Source organism: Enhydra lutris, unplaced genomic scaffold (genome assembly GCF_002288905.1).
Source record: "Enhydra lutris kenyoni isolate GAN:26980312 unplaced genomic scaffold, ASM228890v2 scaffoldscaffold98, whole genome shotgun sequence".
Taxonomy (NCBI): domain Eukaryota; kingdom Metazoa; phylum Chordata; class Mammalia; order Carnivora; family Mustelidae; genus Enhydra; species Enhydra lutris.
In genome coordinates this window covers 2306077-2327121 of record NW_019154182.1, presented here as the reverse complement: position 1 = coordinate 2327121, position 21045 = coordinate 2306077, and the positions used below count along the sequence as shown (strand labels likewise).

At 41.9% G+C, this 21045-nt stretch overlaps 1 protein-coding gene across 3 annotated transcripts; it reads right to left on the bottom strand.

The window, feature by feature from the left end:
* Positions 1–5340: 5340 nt before the first annotated feature.
* On the bottom strand, positions 5341–20802 carry LOC111139301 (yippee like 5). Of its 3 annotated transcripts, XM_022491545.1 has the most exons (4): positions 19229–19343; positions 18553–18599; positions 8807–8971; positions 5341–7270 (listed from the first exon to the last, which is right to left on the bottom strand). In XM_022491545.1, the coding sequence occupies exons 3-4, from the start codon at positions 8945–8947 to the stop codon at positions 7046–7048; spliced, it is 366 nt and encodes a 121-aa protein (XP_022347253.1). In that variant the 5' UTR covers positions 8948–8971; positions 18553–18599; positions 19229–19343; the 3' UTR covers positions 5341–7045. The 3 variants fall into 3 exon arrangements, with proteins under 3 accessions (XP_022347253.1, XP_022347251.1, XP_022347254.1); XM_022491543.1 differs by lacking the exons at positions 18553–18599; positions 19229–19343 and adding an exon at positions 20687–20802; XM_022491546.1 differs by lacking the exon at positions 18553–18599.
* Between the last annotated feature and the right edge of the window lie 243 nt (positions 20803–21045).

Sequence of the window (21045 nt, the reverse complement as noted above, 5' to 3'; positions counted from 1 at the left end):
TGGATACCTGTCATCTCCCACAGCAGGGATACATTCAGTATGGATAAAGTAGCTTGGAGCATTTTTTTTTTAAAGATTTTATTTATTTATTAGAGAGAGAGAGAGAGAGAGAGAGAGAGAGCAAGCACAGGCAGAGAGATAGGCAGAGGGAGAAGCAGGCTCCCTGCTGAGCAAGGAGCCTGATGTGGGACTCGATCTCAGAACACTGGGATCATGACCCGAGCTGAAGGCAGCCGCCCAACCAACTGAGCCACCCAGGCATCCCAGCTTGGAGCATTTTTACCGGGCTTCACAAATGTCCTTCATCTGGCTGCCGGGAAGTGGGCGCCAGGTGTCCTCGACTGTTAGCTTATTGTCTTACAGGGAACAGGCGCTCAAACATTGGCCAATGGATGCATGAATGCAGACACTTTCTAGCACCTGGAGGCGATGCGAACTAACTTACTGAATCTCACTCAATTTAGAGGAATGTATCTTATTTTTAGAACACCGTATGACTTGTAAAGAAATTTCACACACATTCTCCATAGATTATTTTCCATATTTTAAAGTTGAGGAAACAAGGCTCCAGGAAGTTAACTAACGGCAAAGTCACACTGTGGCCGTCAGTTTTCTAGGACTCCGGTTACCCTTTTCAAAATAAAAGCTAATATTAAAAAATAGCTGTTGAAAAACTTGCTTAAAGCTGTGGAAGCTGAAGCTTTAGATACTAAAACACAGCAGAAATCACTTATCACAAAAACTGGAAACAATACCATCTTTCTAATCTTTGTAGTTTCCAAGCATGTTCTCACATCTGATTTCCTTTGGCCCCCACAAAACTCTCCCCCGTTGGAGTAAAATCCTCTCTCATCCAGGTGAGCCCATTCTAAAAGACTGCCCCCTCCCCGCCATCCCATGATCTTTCCAGAAGACAGGTCAGACTGACAGGAACTGAACTTGCATACTCGTGCCATCTACTGGTGTTTTTCTGGTAGCATGAGTTCCAGCGGATGTTCTATTAAAAAAACATTTTCTGCAGTGTAAACTTCAGCCGGGCCACTCAGATCATTTTACTCATTATCCGTCAAGTCCTTGAAAACACTCAACCGTTGAGACTCACTGTCTAAGGAGCCTGCTTTAAAACAGGACCTAGGATTTACTCAGGAAAGGGTTTGAAAATCTTCAGATTCCTGCCCACATTTGGCAGGTTTTGGAAATGGCTCTGTGAACCTTCCAATTGGCTTGGAAGCTGGGGGAAGGGAGATGGCTTAGGTAGGGAGAGGGAACGCACAGAATCTTCATGTGGTCAGAGTAAGGCCTCCACTTTGCCGGTGTTTTCTAGAAGGGCTTACAGGTAGAGCGGGTTGGCTGAGAAGGTAGTGTGGCCAGGTGCTGACCGCTCACTCCATGGGACCTCAAAAGCTGGTGGAAGTGAAATTCTGGAACAGCTGAAGCCCCCCCCCGCGCCCCCCCCCACCCCGGACCCAGGGGCATACCACGTGGGGTCTCCCAACTGCACCAGTCCCTAAAACCCTCTGGCCAATCCTCGGGAACATAAATACCTCCTTTCTCAAAGTTGGGCTTTGCTCTGGGGATGTTTTTAAGTGATTAGATGGAATTGGTTTTTGTACTTTGCTTTAAATCCAGGGACAAGAGATGACTTGTTCATCGCTAGGGCAAATCCACAGAGGAGGATTAAAATGAGATGACTTGGTATATAAAACCATTTTTCTCATGATCTTAGGACTCTTTTAAAAATTGGACTAACCTCATTAGAGCACTAGTGTGAAATAGGCTAAGCCTAACACCGGAGAGAGAAAATTTGGTTTGAAAAGGTCAACACCTGTTAGTGAAAAAAAAATTTTTTTTTTTTTTGTTTAAGATTTTATTCATTTGAGAGAGAGAGATAGAATGAGCAGGGGGAAGCAGCAGGAGAGGGAGAAGCAGGCTCCCCACTGAGCAAGAAGCCCAACATGGGGACTCAATCCCAGGATCCCAGGATTATGACCTGAGGTGAAGGTGATAGTTTAACCATCTGAGCCACCCAGGTGCCCCACTGTTAGTGAAATTCTTGCAGGATTCTCCAAAATTACACTGTCTGGCCAGGGGGGAAAATGGAGGCTTTTTATTTCTTCATTTACCTTATCACTGAGGTTGTATTCACTGAACCTTTTACCCTTGCTTCCTTTTGTTCCGTGGTAGGAGAAAAATAGGAGCTTTGACAGTTTTTGAAAGCAAAGTAAAATGTTGTAGCAGATTATGAAATGTTCCTTATGGTAAAAGGTAAAGATGGTTAACATTTGATAAACAGCAGATTTTTAGCCCTAATTTGTTATAAAGGCGTATCAAGACCAGGAAGGATTTAAAGAATTTTGAGAGCATTCTGGCCATTCATTAGAGTAAAATTAAATTCTGAAGGACTGTGAAGGTTTACAGGGAAAAAAGTATAGATACATTTACATAATACTTCACAGGTTTTTAGGCCATGTATTTCACTATGTTTTAACAAGAATCATTTAAGATAAGACTTGTTTTATGATTCATACTTGAGAAAACAAAGGTTAAGAGGTTAAGTCACACACTTCCCTAAGTCATATAGTAAATCACACTCCATACTGAAGACAGGCCTTTTTTTTTTTTTTAAAGATTGTATTTATTTATTTGACAGAGAGAGACACAGCAAGAGAGGGAACACAGCAGGAGGAGTTGGAGAGGGAGAAGCAGGCTTCCTGCCCAGCAGGAAGCCCAATGTAGGGCTCGATCCCAGGACCCCAGGATCATGACCTGAGCTGAAGGCAGACGCCTAACGACTGAGCCACCCAGGTGCCCCGAAGACAGGCCTTTCAAGTCTAGTGACTTTTCTAGAAACTTTCTACCAAGAGAATTTTCCCCTCCTTTAAAAAAGTGTATCTTAGAAAAAAAGTTTAACTGTTGTACTTACTCATTTTTAAGGATCACTATTTTTTTTTTAAAGATTTTATTTATTTGACACAGAAAGAGATCACAAGTAGGCAGAGAGGCAGGTAGAGAGAGAGAGGGAGAAGCAGGCTCCCCGCTGAGCAGAGAGCCCAATGTGGGGCTTGATCCCAGGACCCCAGGATCTTGACCTGAGCCAAAGGCAGAGGCTTTAACCCACTAAGCCACCCAGGTGTCCCTAAGGATCACTATTTTTAAGCAGATGGAAATCATATTAATCCTTTTCTTGTTCATGCTTCTCTTTTGGCCTCTTTTTGAGAAACACATGTTTGTACAGGTGGTAACATACCATAAACCATACATTGCAGTAGCCCCCTCCCCCTTACCCACAAAGAATACATCCAATGCCCCCGTTGATGCCTGAAACTGTGGATAGTACCAAACCTTATACATAACTGTTTTTTCCTATAAAGTTTTTAAAAAAAATTTTTGAAAGATGTTATTTAACAGAGAGCACAAGCAGGGGGAGTAGCAGATGGAGAGGGAGCAGCAGGCTCCCTGATCAGCAGCGAGCCCAGTGTGAGGCTCATCATGACCTGAGCCGAAGGCAGCCACTTGACTGAGCCACCCAGATGCCCCTATAGTTTATAAATTAGGCACAGTTAGAGATTAATAATTAAATATAACAATTCTAAGATACTGTAATGAAAGCTACGTGAATATGGTTTCTCTCAAAATATAATATACCGTTCTCACCCCTCCTCTTTTTGTAATGATGTGCGATGGTAAAATGCCAACATGACCAGAGGAAGGGAGGTGGATGACATAGGCGTTGTGACATAGGGCGGGCTAGTCCTGACCTCTGACTGTATGTCAGGAGCTCACCTGCTTCCTGACCAGGATTGACCGCAGGTGACTGAAACCACAGAAACGGAGACCATGAATAAGGGGAGACTATTGTATTGAATTTGAATAACTCTTTGAAGAGTGACGGTCATGTATTTGCAGATGAGTTATGTTTGCAATTGTGTAAAAAATATGGGTTTCTTGGCTCCACCTCAGAGGCCAATCCAGTATTGGGGCAGGCATAATTCACTATTTAACAAGCCTCCCGGGTGGTCAGATTACAGATGTTAAAAGCCTAAATATGTAGAGTGTTGTTCAGCACCTTAAAGGTGCTTTGGAATGTGTATTTTATGCCATAATATATAAAAGTTTCAATGTGCTAAGCCCCACTATTCTAAAATAAAGAAGCCATACAATTCATACTCAATTTTAGATGGGTATGCATAAAGGTTTCCTTTTAGTTCTACTTTATTTCTAGAATAATTTTCATACCAGTGCAAAGTGCTAGCCTAACAGGAGTTTTTCAGTTTAATCTTGCTCTACTCCCAATTCACACCTTCCTTGCCTAGGTTTTATATGGCTCCTGGTGGGAAGCTGGTGTTAAAAACAGGCATGCAATAGTGGATGTCTATTTAAACTGAGATATTTTTATAACTGGTATGGAACCATCATAAACAGGTCTCTGATTTTTTTTTTTTTTTCAACTGGTAGTTTCCCAATACAGCTGGATCCAAACTATCTGTGGACTGATTTTGGCCTGGGGCTGGGGCCACCACTGTCCTGAAGCATCCCCAAAGATTTTTATGAATAGATGAACTTAGAAAACAGACATGCCACTATTTTTCTCCTCCAATCCAAAAGCAGCCACTTACAAGGGTAACTTAAATTGTTACAGTAATTATTAACAAATGCTTAACCCCCAAAATACTGACTTTAGGTTCTCCTTAAATAAAAGCACTCACTATTTAAAATCAAAACAACTTAAGGCCGCTGTCTTCTAAAATGAAGAGGAAGGGTTCTGAAGTCTTCAAAGATTAAAGCTTAACCTGTACACCCCACAGCAACCCAGTTATCATGGGATATATATACTCTCCCCTGTATTTGGTCAACCTTTTCATCCCCAAGCAAAATCATTCCCGTTAGTGCTTTCCCAGCCCCAGTGAACAGTGTATTTGCTTTCTATGAAAAATCCAATCTGACTGCATCGTCCATGTTGCTTTTTCTTTTTGTTTTGTTTTGCATATGTTAAGTTTTTAAAAAGAAGGCACAGAGGACCTCATTGTTCATTGTGGTACCTGCCAGTCACCTAGGTTAACCTAGTGATAGGACATTCTCTTGTTCCTATGTACTAAACTGTAGTTTGTCAGTGTCTGAGGCAAAATCATCAAACAGAAGCTAATAGTGGTGAATTCAGTATCTCCTGGTATAGATTAGGTCAAGTTAACTAAGCCAGAATGTCACCTTATCACTAACCGAAGAAAGCCATAGCTACTCAAAGGTATGACAAATATGTTCACGTTGAAACTAAGACAAGATGATTAAAACGAAGTTAAAACTAAACTAAGGATCAGTGGGAAATAAGTAGTATTGCACCAATGCAAGACAAAATATACTTTATTGTGACAGCAAATGCACATAGTGCTGCAGATATGGCATGCTACCAGGGATCTGCAAATAATCAAAGGCCAGAATGGAAATTAATGGGAATGAAAGCTGTTTCTTAAAGCTTGAAGTTTTATTCCATGGTGAAGGAAAGATCATTTGTGTCCACTTGTCTCAAATGCAATATTATACACCTACTTAATCAGAGACCTATGCCTCTAACCAAGAGCTGAAGGCAAAGAGAAACTTAATCTTAACTGTACTCAGAAGTCACTTCTAATATCAATGACAGAAAGATTTTGCTAGTTGAGGCAAACATCCTTTCTAGACAAAGACCTAGAGACTGAGCACTCAAACATCCATTCATACATTTAAATAATTAGCCAATTTTAATGTCATTTATTCCACCAGAAACAAGTATTAGAATATCTAGAAATAGTTTGGATAAAGAAACATTTATATTTTAATACTTCATAATGTTGTAAGTTTGGGGCTAAAATAACACCCTGAGGCAAATCTGATCCCTCAAGGGACCAAGTACAGTTTTAACTTCAATAGCTGAATTTCTGAGGGAAGATCTGAGAAAATAATGCTAATGACAGATCTAGTCCTTTGATGAAACTATTAGGTTCTACAGACTTGTCAAAATCAACACAAAACTGAGGAGAGGCTGAAAACACTCTGCAAAGCCTTATTTTTAGATAGGCTCCTTCATTTTCCCCCTTCTTCTAAAACAGATGCAGATGAAATGCTTTCTGCATGAACGCACACTGACATTCTGTTCAACTCTTTTCTAAATGCAGTACTATGGGTTTAAAACAGTATGCTTTAATTTAAACAAAGTCATCTTTTCTACACAATTTAGCTTGAGAGCAGGAAAGAAACACTACCATGAAAATTACTTATCAAATACTCCACTCTTCTTTTAGAAGGTGTTTTTAAAAGCAACACAGGACCAAAAACATCCAACTATTACTTTATTTATATTACTATGCTTAAGTTACATGGAAAAGACAACCAAGCAGTTCTGCCCCGTTTCAGGAAAAGTTTCCAATCAACACCAATTATGTGGTGACAAATAACTAGGAATGGTGACATCTTTGGGTCAAGACTGACAAGGAAGGATGGGCTCTGGTGCTACGGTTCATCTCCAACAAGAATATGGCACAGCGGCCAGCACAAGCCATACTAACACTGAACCTTTAGCGCTGGTCACAAATTCGGATCTCTTCCCTGAAGCTAGCAAATCAGGTGCAATAACTGGATTTAAAAAAACATTTTTTTAAATGAAGCCCAAGTAAGTTTAAAAACCATGCTCTTGACACATTTTCCTTTCAAAATTTACATAAAACACACTTTTTCACTCTAATAGCCCAGATTTTTTTCCCCTCACATAGCCCATCACGTAGCTGCAGACAGACTATTCTGCCTCAAGATGTAAACACAGGGAAAAAAAAAAAAATTAACGGCATCTGCATAATATTCTTTCTACACACTGATGCTGGATGGAAAACTGAAAATTTAAAAAAAAAAAAAAAAAAAGAAAGAAAGAAAGAAAGGAAAGTTCCATCTTAGATTCTCATAACCTCTTGTTCCGCAGTTCATGAATCCGACCTGATGCTAAGGTGACAGTGTATGTAAGTAGATTTTTGTTTTCAGTGAAGGAGACCTGGGAAAAGATGGAGTGATCTCTTTTTCTTCAAGAGTTATCAGACGGTACGTGCTCCTCGAAGCCCTCACTCTCTCGTACTAGGGCGCGCTCCAGGATCACGCGGCCTTCCTTATAGCGCTGGCTGTCTTCAGTGGCAAACTCGTAGATCCATCCCAGTTTGCTATTGCAGTTCTTGCAGCTCACATCTCGAACCATGTGGCGGCCTGTGAGCATGACCCGGTCTTGGACTTCACTGTACTGCAGGTTAACTACCTGAGAAACACGGGAAGACAAAATTGCCAAGCCCTGTGAGTCATCTGCCAAACAAGTACATGTTCCTTTGACTGGTGCAGGAAGAGCAACTTCAGAAAAGCAAACCACAGTTGTTACTTTAGTCAAATCTACAAGACCCTTCCCAAGGGCTATTTTTAGAAGTTCCTGGGAAAGGCAAAAATCTGGAAAACTGCACTGGCCATCTAATGCGATCCTGCATCACCATGCCATGTACTAGTCCAAGCCACACTATTCACACATCCTGTAGTTCCATTGCTGTGGCAGTGAAGAGTCCCTCCACCCGGAGCCATAAAATGTTGGTTGGGGTCCAACTGTGAAAGTTCACCATTCAATGAAGAGTCCGGACAACGCTACAATGAAAGAGAACCTAGTAACCTAGTACAAAACAGGCATTCCAGAAAAACAACAACAAAAGTTTGCTGAATTTGTTTCTGGAAATACATCTTATAGGCAAACCGACTAGGACACACTAGGCCTACTACACTGTGATACAGTTTTCAAATGGGTTCAAATCATCTGTGAAGAATGTCCAATGACTGTGAACATCCAGCAATCCTCTACGCTTTACTTTTCTGTAAAGGGCCAGATAGTAAATACTTCCGGCTTTGAGGGCTATATGATCTTTGTTTTAACTATTTAGCTCTGCTGTTGTAGCACACAAGCAGCCACAGGCAATACATAAATGGTTGAGCATGCTGTGCTTTATTAAACTTCATTTACAACATCAGGCAGCTGGCCTGCCAAAGCATACCAACGCCTAGTCTACATCCAAAGAAAGATCAAGAGATGTACACTAACAATTCTTTGGGAGAAAAGCTTATTTCTAAATGGAACAGAGGGATGTCCACTGGGAAAGTTTAGCTGACCTTTTAAGAGCAGCACCCTGGACTAGTTCTGTCCCTTACCAGAAAAGATTTCGAAATTCAACTCTGCTAGCACGCATTAGACTCCAGGAGGCAGAATCACACTGACCAATTTTTAAGCAAGCCAGAAATTAGAGAAGCAGACAGACTAGTCTTAATTTGTAAATCAGGAAACACTCTTCCTGTTGGCATGCAATAGGGCACAACATCATCCGGATCACCGGTGAGCATAAATTAGAGCAAGGGAAGTTGGTTAGATGATCGTTATTCACTTGCACTATCAACCTTGAAAGCTTAACGCGCCATCTCCCTATAAGGATAAATCAGTGACATGGGCATAGGGGCGCTTCTGCCCCTTCTTCCATAGTCTGTGAAGTCACTACTAAATTCTTACACTGAATGTTTCATGAAGCAATGGAGACTGCCCTTCTTATTGTAACAGTTTTCAAACTTCCACAGTAAAAAAAATCACTTTCTAGTAATGCCTTCCTGAGGTCCAAAGGACAGGCTAGTGGCACTCTTTTCTGCATGCAGATTATAGAGCTCATGCGGACTCTTTCTGGTATCTTTAAGCTCTGAGGGATGTTCTGGTATTGCTGTCAAATATACCCACTGAACTCACTTAGGAAATGAAACTGGTTTTCCCACCAACCTTATTAAAAAGAAACGCTCTGCCAGTGGCGCCTGTGAACCGAGTAGAGATGAGTTCTGAGCGGTTGGTCAGGATTGTGTCGCAGTTTGCACAAGAAAACAGACGGGTACCACCGATATGATCAAGGAAAATTCTGCCCATTTTTATAGCTGAAGTTCTAAAAACCTAGGAGCAAATGGAAAAGAACAAGGAAACATTAGGATTAAAAAAAAAATTGTTGGTACCTACTTGGTGGGGGTCACAGAGAACTGTGTGTGTGTGTGAGAGAGAGATCTCTGCTTTGTAATACTCAGTATGGGAAGTAGCTGACTCTGTACTGAAGGATCCAAGGTTCATGCACTGAGCAAATAAACAGGCATACCAAGCTAAGAACTCTTTAGAAGCTGTGAGCCAAGGGAGCAAACATGTTTAGACAAGGCCAGAACAATATCACTTCTCTTTTGGTTGGTATGACAAACATAGGAAGAAAAGTGGAGTATCAGAAACTGAATAATGAGAAGCACAGGCAGCGATGTGAGAAAAAAGGCTTAGCCAAGTGGTAAGTGTACATTCTGAGCATATGTAATTTGGGAAAAGATTTGTGGAGTATGTGTGGGTGATCACAAGAGTAGAAAAAGGGGCAATCAGAAAATGAGAAGAGGGTGGTCTCAGTTAAGAGCACAGGGCAGCTCTGGTTGTCAGGCATGTCAGCAACCACGTAGGGGCGATGGCACGGACATCGGTGAGTCAGAGTCTGCCAGAGCACTGTACTGCATGCTTATTTGAAAATCGTCACAACAATTCTATGAGGTTATCACCCCCCATTTCATCAATTATCCAAGGTTATTAACTGATCAAAGGTCACACAGCTTTCAAATACAGAAGATCATGACTGGAATGCAGTTCACCCACCCTAAAGCCAGAATTCTTCTATTACCCTGGTGTAAGGCTAGGAAAACACGCACAGAAAAGAAAGGAAAGATAAACCATTATTACATAATTTATATTGAAGAAACCATACTGATTCAATAAATCACAGAAGTGCTGAAGCACCGAAACAAGAAGCTTTTAAACCAGATTCTGACAGAAGGATAATCACACTTCATTTATTTTCAGAAGTTAGAGCTAATATGTGCAACTCCTTGAATTCATAGCAATTAATCCCCTTAAACACTATTTCTAAAGACATAGATATAGTCAAGAATGTACTACAGCTCTCATTAAAAAAAATTTATTCCTGGTATAGTTTTCAGCTCCTATGTTTTAAATATTTATATCACCTATCTTTGAAATGGCATGCAGAGCTGATACAGCTGCCACTATGAAAACAAAGCCTACAATCTATGTTTATAATAAGAATCCACTGTCGTTTTAAATTTGGGGAAATTTCATTACAAATTAAAGAGAAAGTTCCATCATTCCTTTTTATCTGTGAACTTCCTTAGTTAGTAGGTAGTCCTAATGTCATCAAAGAAGTCATTATCCCAAAGATTATGACTTCCATTAAACATTTTGATATAGAAGTTAATAAGAATGAGAAACAAATGCTAAATACAATGAAAATGTGTGGCTAGTGAAAGGAAAACCACTGCTCATTAAAAACATGTCAATGAATAAAATCTGGGGGAAAACAAGACTTAAGAAATAGTATTTAGCTTTTTGATTACATTTCTGCAAAATGACAACAGAAGTTAAGAGTTACTATTATTTCACAGCCTTTAAAAGGATAGCACTGCTTTTTTCAGATGCTTAAGAATACAGTATTTGTTACATAAGGGTCAGAGGTTGCAAATTTTAGGCCTACGGGGTGAACTCATTTGGTGGCATAGGGATACAAGAGTGAATAAAATAAATAACCGTTCCCCTAAGAAACATGTGTGGACATGTTTCATTTGGCCCACACAATCTTTTATTAATAAAAAACACCTGGGCCACCATTAAACAAGAGAGATTTCATTAAAGAGCCTGTGTTGTTGTTATTAACAATGGGGAGATCTGGCCCATAGGGCACGTGTTCTCCTGTGGCAACAACGAATGGAGGTGAGTGGTAGCTGCCACTCCCCCAAGGTCATTGGGTCTGCCCAGTCACACTTTGCATCACATAATTACTTCCCCTGTAAGACATCTGGGTTTAAGACTTCATCTAAGCACAGCACAGAACTACTTGTGAGCAGGTGATCTGGGTCATGTTTTTTACAGCTGCTCAACTACAGAAAAGTAATCAATAGCAAGGTTTTATAGCCTCACCTCTTAAGACACAGTCCTCAGACTTTGTAGCTCTCTGAAAACCAGTATCGTGCAGCGATTAGTCTCCTGCTTGGGCTTCTGGGACACATTACTTTAAAGCCAATTTTCCTTCAAACTTTTTTTTTTAAAAGATTTTATTTATTTATTTGACAGAGAAATAACAAGCAGGCGGAGAGAGGGGGAAGCAGGCTCCCTGCTGAGCAGAGAGCCCATTGGGGGGCTCGATCCCAGGACCCTGAGATCATGACCTCAGCCGAAGGCAGAGGCTTAACCCACTGAGCCACCCAGGTGCCCCTTCCTTCAAACTTTTAAATATAATATTCATATTGTAAGTTCTTTCAACCATAATGCAGTAATAACTAGATGTTTTTGAACTGGCCATGGCAGGCTGCTGTGGAAAATGTACTGGACTTCAAAATGAACTCTCCCTGTACCCTCTGCCTACATCACTCTATCTTTGACTCAAAATTACCATATAACTGTGACCATTTGCTACTGGGTACAGGCAAGTTCTTAATTCTTTATTCCTAAATGTGGTAAAGAGATTTAATATGCTTTCTCTTCCTTGCTTCAAATTCGGTCTATTTTTTATTTTTACCCAAGTATTTTTACTAGATTCAATGACATGATTCATTACCAAGACCAAAAATATCTGTGCAGCATCATTATTCTTAGTTGTGATTTCCATTTATAGAGTACTATATATGGATATAAGACTGTAAAATTAGTTATTCGCCAAAAAAGATAGGCTAGAATGCCATGAAATTTAGCAAAAGCAAGCAAAACAGCCCTTTTTGTCAAAGGTCTGGTCCTTAGGAAGTAGAAAAACCTCTACAGGGTCATCAGCTTCTAGGTGTTAAGCCTTAGTTTTGCAGGGCTAGAAACTCAACCTATTGACTCACACTATCCAAATTCTCAAGAGGCTGATAATCAGTCAGAATGCCACTTAATATTTAAGGAGAAAAGTCATTAAAAAACCAAGACATAGTGCCTGAATCAGGGTCCTTTTTAGCTGGAGGATATACTGAATTCTGATTTGGACTTTTTAATGTCTACACTGTATGGGACACTACTTCACATACCACATTTAATCTTGACAGTTTTTAACTGTCACCCTACTTTTGCAGAAGAAATAAAGTCTATGTGACTTCATGACACTGGCCACACTGGGCCTGAAGGAAACCTTGCTCCAGCTGTTCTTTTCCCCTCTCCTCATTCTCTAGTGACCAGAGGGCTGCCAGATTCACCGTCTTTCTCCTCAGGTTTACCTTTACCCTTCCTGCCTCCATGCTGATCTCTCCTAGATTTCCTTTCTTGGTTGGTGGCCAGTTCGAATGACACACTCTCCTAAACCAGTATACCCTGGCAACCTGTCACAGAAACTGCAAAATCAACAAAACTTCCTAAACCACTTTTGGAGGTCTTTCCTCCTTCCCCATTGGTGTCTTATTTCAAATTCTCATCCCTTCTAGATAAACCTCTTGAGGCCAGGGAGTGTGTATAATTAAATGCAACACACATTCGCAGGTACCCCAACATTTGTGCTAAATTTGATAGCACTACAAAAGTAAGGTCAAACGTATGCGCTTTAGCCATCTCTCTCTTTTTTTAGAGAAAGGGTGAAAGAGAGTGAGTGGAAAGGGGCAGAGAAGAGAGAATCCCAAGCAAGCTCCACGCCTAGCACCGAGATGACTTGGTGCTTGATCTCACCACCCTGAGATCACACCTGAGCCCAAATCGACTGAGCTATCCAGTTGCCCCACCATCTCTTTCTAAGAGCTCCTACAGACCTCTCTTCTACAAACTTTGAAACTTTTTTCTGACAGAATAGAACATAGCTAATTATTTTAACAAAAAAGTCCCCAGATTTTTATTATTTTTAGATTTATTTATTTGACAGAGAGAGAGAGAGAGAGAGAGAGAGAGAGATATCAAAAGAAGGCAGAGAGGCAGGCAGAGAGAGAGGGAAGCAGGAGCCCTCCTGAGCAGAAAGCCAGATGTGGGGCTAGATCCCAGGACCCTGAGATCATGACCTGAGCCAAAGGCAGATGCTTAACCCACTGAAGCGCCCAGGTACCCCCGCCGAATTTAAAGAAATAATTTACATACCATAAAATTTAGCCACTGTAAGTATACAACTGAATGATCTGTAGATGTGTAAGGTTGTGCCACCATTTTATATCACCAGAACCCAGCACTAGAATATTTCTATCACCTCCCCCCAATTCCCAAAACCCTCTGCAGTCCCAGGCAACCAGTGATCTATTTTCTATTTTTCGGTTTTTATATCCAAAATATTCCCCTAATATGCGAAGTCCCTTGCTTAGACTTAGAATTCCAAATCTCTTCAGCCGCATATTTTAAAAACACCTTAAAACTGAGCTGCTTTTATAGATGACCACTGTTCTCTGTGTTGAGTCTAGGGGCACCTTACTGTGTCTCTAAGTAATAAAATACATGCTTTGGTATTTGTCGGTGTCAAAGTTTATTACCAAAGCTAGGGCAAAACTCTCATAGCTAAAGCTTTAATATGCTTTCTTCCTTTTTAACATCTCAAGCAAAAAAAAACAGTAATAACCTTAATTTTAATAAGTACTATTTCCTAGTTAATTTTATAAATGAGACCTCTTTGGTACTAGCTTTTCTTACTTCCAGGTTACTAAAAGCTTGAAATAAGTACCAAATATGGTTGTTTATTAGAAACCTATTATCGGTTTATCTGAAATTAATGGAAACTGAAGGTACAAGTTCAAAATGTAAGTGAAATTCAAAGATAATTTAAAGTATTTCAGTTTCCTTCCCCTTCAACAGTACATTTAGCTACCTAGAATTTTCTCTATTTTACTAGGAGACCCTGGTGAAACAATCACATTTTTGAACCTCTATGTTTTTACAGAATTTAAAAAAAAAATTACAGAATTTACAGAATCTGTAAGAGAAAAAAATTTTTCTTTTTGCTTTGAAAAATCCATGAAATAAAATGTCTCCAGGAATGTATCAGAGTCGACCCCTGAATGATATGGGGGGTGGTCATGGGGGTGGTGGTTAGGGATGTTAATTACCCCATACCTTGCAGAGTGGAAAATCTGCACATAACCACGGACTTCCCAAACACCTAATAGGCTATTGCGGACCCAAAGCCTTACTGACAAACATTAAGTGTCAAATAACAACTTTTGTATGCTGAATGCATTATATAGTCTTACAATAAACCTAGAACAGAAAACATTAAGAAAACGAGGAAGAAATACATCTATACAGTACTGTATTAAAAAAAAATCCACGTATCTGCAGACTCACACAGTTTAATCCTCTGTCCAAACTATTTCAAAAATTAGACAATATGGACTATACAATTTCCTGGTTTGGGTCCAAGTCAATAAAACAACTTTCTAAAAATGGCTATTTTTAGTTGAGATTTAAGGGTTTTTTTTTTTTTTTTTAAAGCAGTTTTAGGTTCACAGCAAAAAAACCCTCAAGACTTCTCTCTTTAAGAAATCTATGAAAGGCAGGTTTTATATGGATATTAAATTTTTGGTTCCTTTGGGTAAATACCAAGGAGTACAATTACTGGATCACACGCTATGTTTACTTTTTTAAGAAACCACTACGTCTTCCAAACTGGCTGTACCATTTTACATTCTCACCAGTAAGGAATGAAAGTTCCTGTTACTCTATACATCCTCTTCAGCATTTGGTTTTGTCAGTGTTCAGTACGTTGGCCATTCCAATTGGTGTGTGTATCGTGGTACGCCACTGTTGTTTTAATTTGCATTTCCCTATTGGCATATATTATGGAGCATCTTTTCATATACTATTTATTCATTTTTAAAATCAGGTTTTCTTTTTGTTGATTTTTTTTTTTTAAGATTTTTATTTATTTGACAGAGAGAGAGATCACAAGTAGGCAAAGAGGCAGGCTGAGAGAGAGGGGGAAGCAGGCTCCATGCTGAGCAGAGAGCCCGATGTGGGGCTCGATCCCAGGACCCTGAGATCATGACCTGAGGTGAAGGCTGAGGCTTAACCCACTGAGCCACCCAGGTGCCCCATTGTTGAGTTTTTAATAAGAGTTCTTTGTATATACTGGATAAAACCTTTATCCAATGTCTTTGCAAATCTTTCCTCCCAGCTTGTGGCTTATCTTCTTGCACTCTTGATGTCTTTTGCACAGAAGTTTTTAATTTTAATGAAGTGTAGCTTATCAACTATTTCTTACATGGTTCATGCTTTTGGCGTTGTATTCAGAAAGTCACTGCCATACACAATGCCATCTAGATTTTCTTCTATCTTCTAGGAGATAATTTTGCATTTTACATGTAGGTCAGTGACTAATTTTGAGTTAATTTTTGTGAATGAGGTATAAGGTCTGTGTCTTGATATTTTCCCCTCATGTAGAGATCCAGTTGTTTCAGTACTGGCTTACTGAAAATACTATCTTTGCTCCACTGTATTGCCTTTGCCCCTGTCAAGTATCAGCTCATGATACTTATGTGGATCTGTTTCTGGGCTATTCTGTTCCACTGATCTGTCCATTCTCTGGTCAATACCATACTGTCTTGATTACTGTACCTTTACATTAAGTCTTAAAGTCAGGTAGTGTCAGTCTTCTGACTATTCTTCTCCTTCAATATGGTATAGGCTATTCTTTCACCTCTACAGAAACTTCAGAATCAGTTTGTTGATATTCACAAAGTAACTTGTTGGGATTCTGACTTGGATTCAGTGCAATACCAAGTTAGGAAGAACTGATATCTTGAAAACAGTGAGTCTTCCTATCCATGAACATGTAGTCTCTCCATTTATTTCATTCTTGATTGCATTCATTAGAGTTTTAAATTTTTCCTCATTTAGATCTTGTAACATTTTGTTAGATTTATATCCAGGTATTTCAGTTTTTTGGATGCTAAATGCTATTGATTTCATTTCAAATTCTACTTGTTCATAGGTAATATATATATGCATATATATACACATATCACACACATACACACACAGAATCAATAACAAATCCGGTATCCTGATCTTTGTTTGGTTCACTGCCACATACTTTCCTTAAAAGCAGGGGTCAGCCAACTAAGGCCTGTGGGTAAAATTCAGCTCACCACCTGTTTTTGTATGGCCCACAAAGAATGTTTTTATGCTTTTAATGGTAGGAAAAAAAAAATCAAAAGATTATTTTGTGATATGTGAGAACTACATGAAATTCAAATTTCAGTGTCCATAAATAAAGTTTTATTGGGACACAGCCACACCCATCTGTTTATAATGGACAGTTCTCTCACAGCCATAGAGTCTGAATAGTTGTGGCTGAAATCTTATGGTTTGTAAAATTCACAATATTCACCATCTGGCTCCTGATAAAGTATGCTGACCCCTGTTAAAAACGCTTTCAGATGGCAAAAGGGCTTTTCATTTAGAAAGCAGTCTTTCTCAGTAAAAACATAAACTTAGTTTGTACTCAGATTTAAGGATCAACAGGAGTACTGGGCAGGATCAATCTAATCCTGCTCCTTTTCTTCACAGATTTTCCTAGCTAAAATCTTTAACTTTTTATAATTAGATCAGCTCTAAGAAGATTACAAAAATAAGCAATATGTACCACTTAGCTGCTCCCTCCTTCTCTCCCCAGGATCTAAACAGTGTGGCCCAGATATTTGATTTCTGGAATCAGACAGCCTGGGTTCAAATCTCAGCTCTGCCCCTTAAAAGCTGTGTAAATACTGGATATGGTATCTTCTGCTTCTTCATCTTTAAAATGGAGATACCAGTATCCATCTCTAAGTTGTGAGAATTCAATGCAGATAATACATTACAAGAATAGGCACAACACAAATGTTAAAGGTAGATGCAGTAAAACTAGATTTCCTTCATCCATATTCCTCACCCCAACTTCCCCATCCTATTAAAGAGGAAGAAAGCAAAACAGAAAAGATATGAAACAAACAATTTACCAGCTTCACCTCCTGTTAATTACTGCAAAGTTAAGTGAAGAGGTGACAGAAATTACAAGCAGAAGGAAAGTTAGAAAACCTTCTGAAGCATCTCAAGGTTCCCTGTAATTAATAATCCAGTTGGGATCCAACCCTGGCAGGTAGATTTGGCCAAAGAAAGCATAACAATGCCCAGCCCTAAAAATACCAGGGAGAATAGTAGGTATTGATTTGCATCTCTAAGGATCCACTGATGAGAAAAACACCCCATTCACAGACTTTTCCTCCGTAAAGTAATTATTTCCTCAGGGCATTTCCATGCCACAGAAGAGACAATACTGGGACTCTACCTATTGCTGGACAAATGAGCGGGGGTTTTTCCAATGCCAGGAGGTGGTTGGCAAATGCAACCTACAAAGACTCTCCCCAGCAGGAAACTGAATGTGCAGAGGCCTAGTGCAGGAAGGGTTCAAGAAATGTGCCCTTCCAGAGGAGATTGTGTTTTGCGATGGTTCTTGTAAAATGAAATCAGCATGTTTATCTGTTTTTCAGTCTCTCCCCTCTCCAAGACAAAAGAAGGAACAAAACCTAAAGACTTTTAATAGTGCTGGGTTGATTACTGTAATTAACATTTAATGCTATTGTTCTCTCATCAACTATTTTCATAGGGACTTGTGACTAAATTCTACTAAAAACCTGAAAGGTAGAAAATAAATTGAGTTCAATCCATAAAACCAATTTACCAATTTTTGTACAAAATATTTACCAAGCCAAAGTTTCAGTGACAAGAGAAAGCTGTTTTCCTCTTGTTAATTCTCTTTCAATACCTGGCCAGATTCCTTTGCTGGGTCAAATGATGTTGTGGTTATGGAATCAGATCTTCAATGGGCAGTAACCTATATTTTTGTTTTTGTCCTTTGAATAATGCCTTTGTTGTTGTTGTTGAATGTTTTCCAGGTTTACTATATTTCTAGAATACTTATTGTTTAGTCATCACTAGAAAATAAGAGTAGTCCTGTAACTCAGTGAGTCAGGTAAACAATCTGAGTTGGTAACCTCTCCCAAACACCTCATTGGCAAGACAAATTGGAGATCTCTCAATTGTTGTGATGCAATACCATGAGTCAAAAAAGCCTTACTGGGTGGACTAGAGTATAAATTAACTGTCTGGTTTCCTGATTCAGGTGTCAAGTAGCAAATTCACGTCATACCTAAGGTTCAGTTCCACAGGATTACCAGAGAAACAGATTATGATTTATACAGCCACTTAGGCTCTATAAAACCTAAAATGATATTTTGGGCACAAATGTACTTAGAACTATCTTCACATCTCATGAATATATTCAGAACTAGCTTTCACATCTCATAAACATATTTAGGACTATGTTACCACCATGCTGGAGGGTAGTGTCTTAATTTAATATCTTCTTTTTAGACCTAATTTTGGCTTTATTTTCCTTCCTTTTTAATTGTTTCTAAATCTTCTTCTCTCTCTTACTGCTTAAGTAGGGCAAAAGGCAAATAAATAGGGAAAAGTCCTTGATGATCCAACCATATATTATTTTTAGAGGCCACATGTATGTTACTAACCTTTTTAGAAAAAGCCGTCTTCTAAAAATCCAATTTCCTTAGTTCCCCTGTATAGAATTAAATAATATACTTGAACACATTTTATCATCTCCCTCTCCTATGGATAAGATGGTTGCTAGAGATAAACTTAAGAAGAAAGTCAACCAGCAGGCCCATAGTGGACACTGAGATGGGTGAAGGTATGATAAAGTTAGGTATCAGTCCTTTCCAAGGAGGTGCGTTCTACCTGGTGTTCCAGTACATACCCAGATAGATAATGGGGTAAGTGGAAAAATACATTGTGTACCAAATTCCACAAGCCCCACCTTCTCACTATTTGTAAATGCTTCAGGCCTGTTTTATCTTCTAGGCCTGTCTGCCCAAAAGCCACCCAAAGACTCACCCATTTTCTAGGTCTAAGCAGTACCAATCCACCTAAGAATGCTTCCCACTTCACTCTTACCCATTTTTTTCCACTGCCCCATTTTTAAACTCCTGTGACACTCATTTCATAGTTTCCTAACACTGAAGTTGGTGCTGTTACTCAATTTCATTTGTCTATGACTTTTTACTAAGCTACGGGCTTCTAGAGAAAAGTTCTTGGTAACTTCCTTCTTATCTAACAGAGTACAAATATGCAACCAAGTTTTAGAAAAAGAATCAACCGAGACACAGGAGATGTGGCAGAAATATTTACCCTGGGAACACTTCGTGTATTTTGGTTCGTCCGTGTTGGAACGCTGCTGCAACACTGTACACGCGGCCACGCAAAGTGAGCTAAGATCCTATTACCCCCAGGGATTTCACCAGCAAGTCTAGTTTCCCAAAAACACAAAGTTAGCTAGCCTGAGGTTACTTCAGGTTTTCCATCTGTCAAGGAGACCTGGAATAAAAATCCTCACATTACCGACATGGCTCTGTAAACAGAAAAAGTTTAAAAATAAATGAGCTGTACACCTTCCCAGACTCTCCCTTGAAGGGGGGATTAATAGGTGTCAGGATTAAACCGATCTTTCGGTAGCAGTTCCGTTTTCCAATGCCCACTGTTCATAATACTCATTGTCCTACCTAGCTACCTCGAAGGAGGGTAGAATAAAGGGGCTCGGAGAGTACGCCCACCCGCCCACCCTCTCACCCGTCAGGCGCGGCCCAGCGCGACCCGCACCCGCCCAGACCCCGCCGGCCGCCCGCGGCCCCAGCTGGCCCCAGCTGATTGCAGGCACGTGACGCCGCGGGCCAATCGGGAGGGGCCCGGCCGAGCGCGCCGCGGCCTCCTCCAGCACCACAAACACCCGCCGGAAACAGCTGAGCGGGCGGCGGCGCGGGGTCCGGGTCTGGCCGCCGCGGCCCGGGGACGCCCGTCTGACAGTCGCACCCCGCCCTCCGCCAGGCCAGTGAGGCCCCACGCTCGCTTCTGGGGCCCGCCTGCGAGCTACACGGCAGGGTGGCAGACATTCCCCCGGCGGGGCAGACACAAAGCCAAGGCGGTCCCGGCCCCTGACTAGTGCCAGGCGGCCAGGACGGTGGCCCTCTTCAAAGAGGGGCCACGCCGCGGCGTAATCACCGCCCTACAGCTCGGAGCCGAGTTCGGACTTCACTCCGGGGCCGGGGGCGCGGCGAGGCTGCCGAGGAGCAGGCCTCCGGGACGACTGCGGTGGCGCGGAACCCCGGCGCGCCCCCGACACTGCGGCGGGGACGCGGCCCGTGGGGGCGGGGCAGTCGTGGGGGGGGGGGGTGGGGGATCGCCGGCCAAACTGCCCGCGGAAGGGCCTCCCAGGCGGCGCCGGGGGGACTGGCCGGGCGGGAGGCTGCGGCGGGAGGGCGCGGGCGCCTAGCTGAGGGGTCGCGGCTGTTGCGGTCGCGCCGGTCGCCCCGGCTGCGCGGCGGAGGCGGGCCGACGGCGGCCGCCGCGCCTGGGCCTCACAAAGAGGAAACAGTCCAGCCCGTCAGCCCGCAGCCCCGGCACTGGGACCCGCCCAGAGGGGTCAAGGGCGACGGCTCTGGGCCCCCGGGGGGAGCCTAGCGAGGACGAGGCACTTCCTGCCTGGGTCCCCCCGCCCCGGGCCGATCCCGGAGTGTTTCGAAGCCGTCGGCCCGGAGGGCTCCTCACCCCCCCATCGGGCTCCTAGTCCAGCCCCCCTCCCACCGCACTCACCCGGAGCGGCTGTGAGATCCGCGGCCGCAAGCGGATCCTCGCTCCTCAGCTGGGATGAAGCCCCTCGGCCACCCGAGTCTCCAGGTTTAGTCAGGCCCTGGCCTTGGCCCCGCCTCTCCCTGGTTGGGCCTCTACGTCAATCACTCGGCATAGCTCCACCCCTCGAACAGTCGGCTCTCCCGGTTGGCCCAGAACGCCCTTCATTCCTAGGCCCCGCCCTCATCCCCGGCCTCCTGCCCCTTCCGCTAGGCCCCGCCCCTTCCCTGGTTCACCCTCCCCCACTCCCTCTCCCCTCCGCGTCGCTGCCCACCCCTCCCAGAAGCCGCAGACCCAGGGAGAGCTCCCGCAGCTCGCTCCGC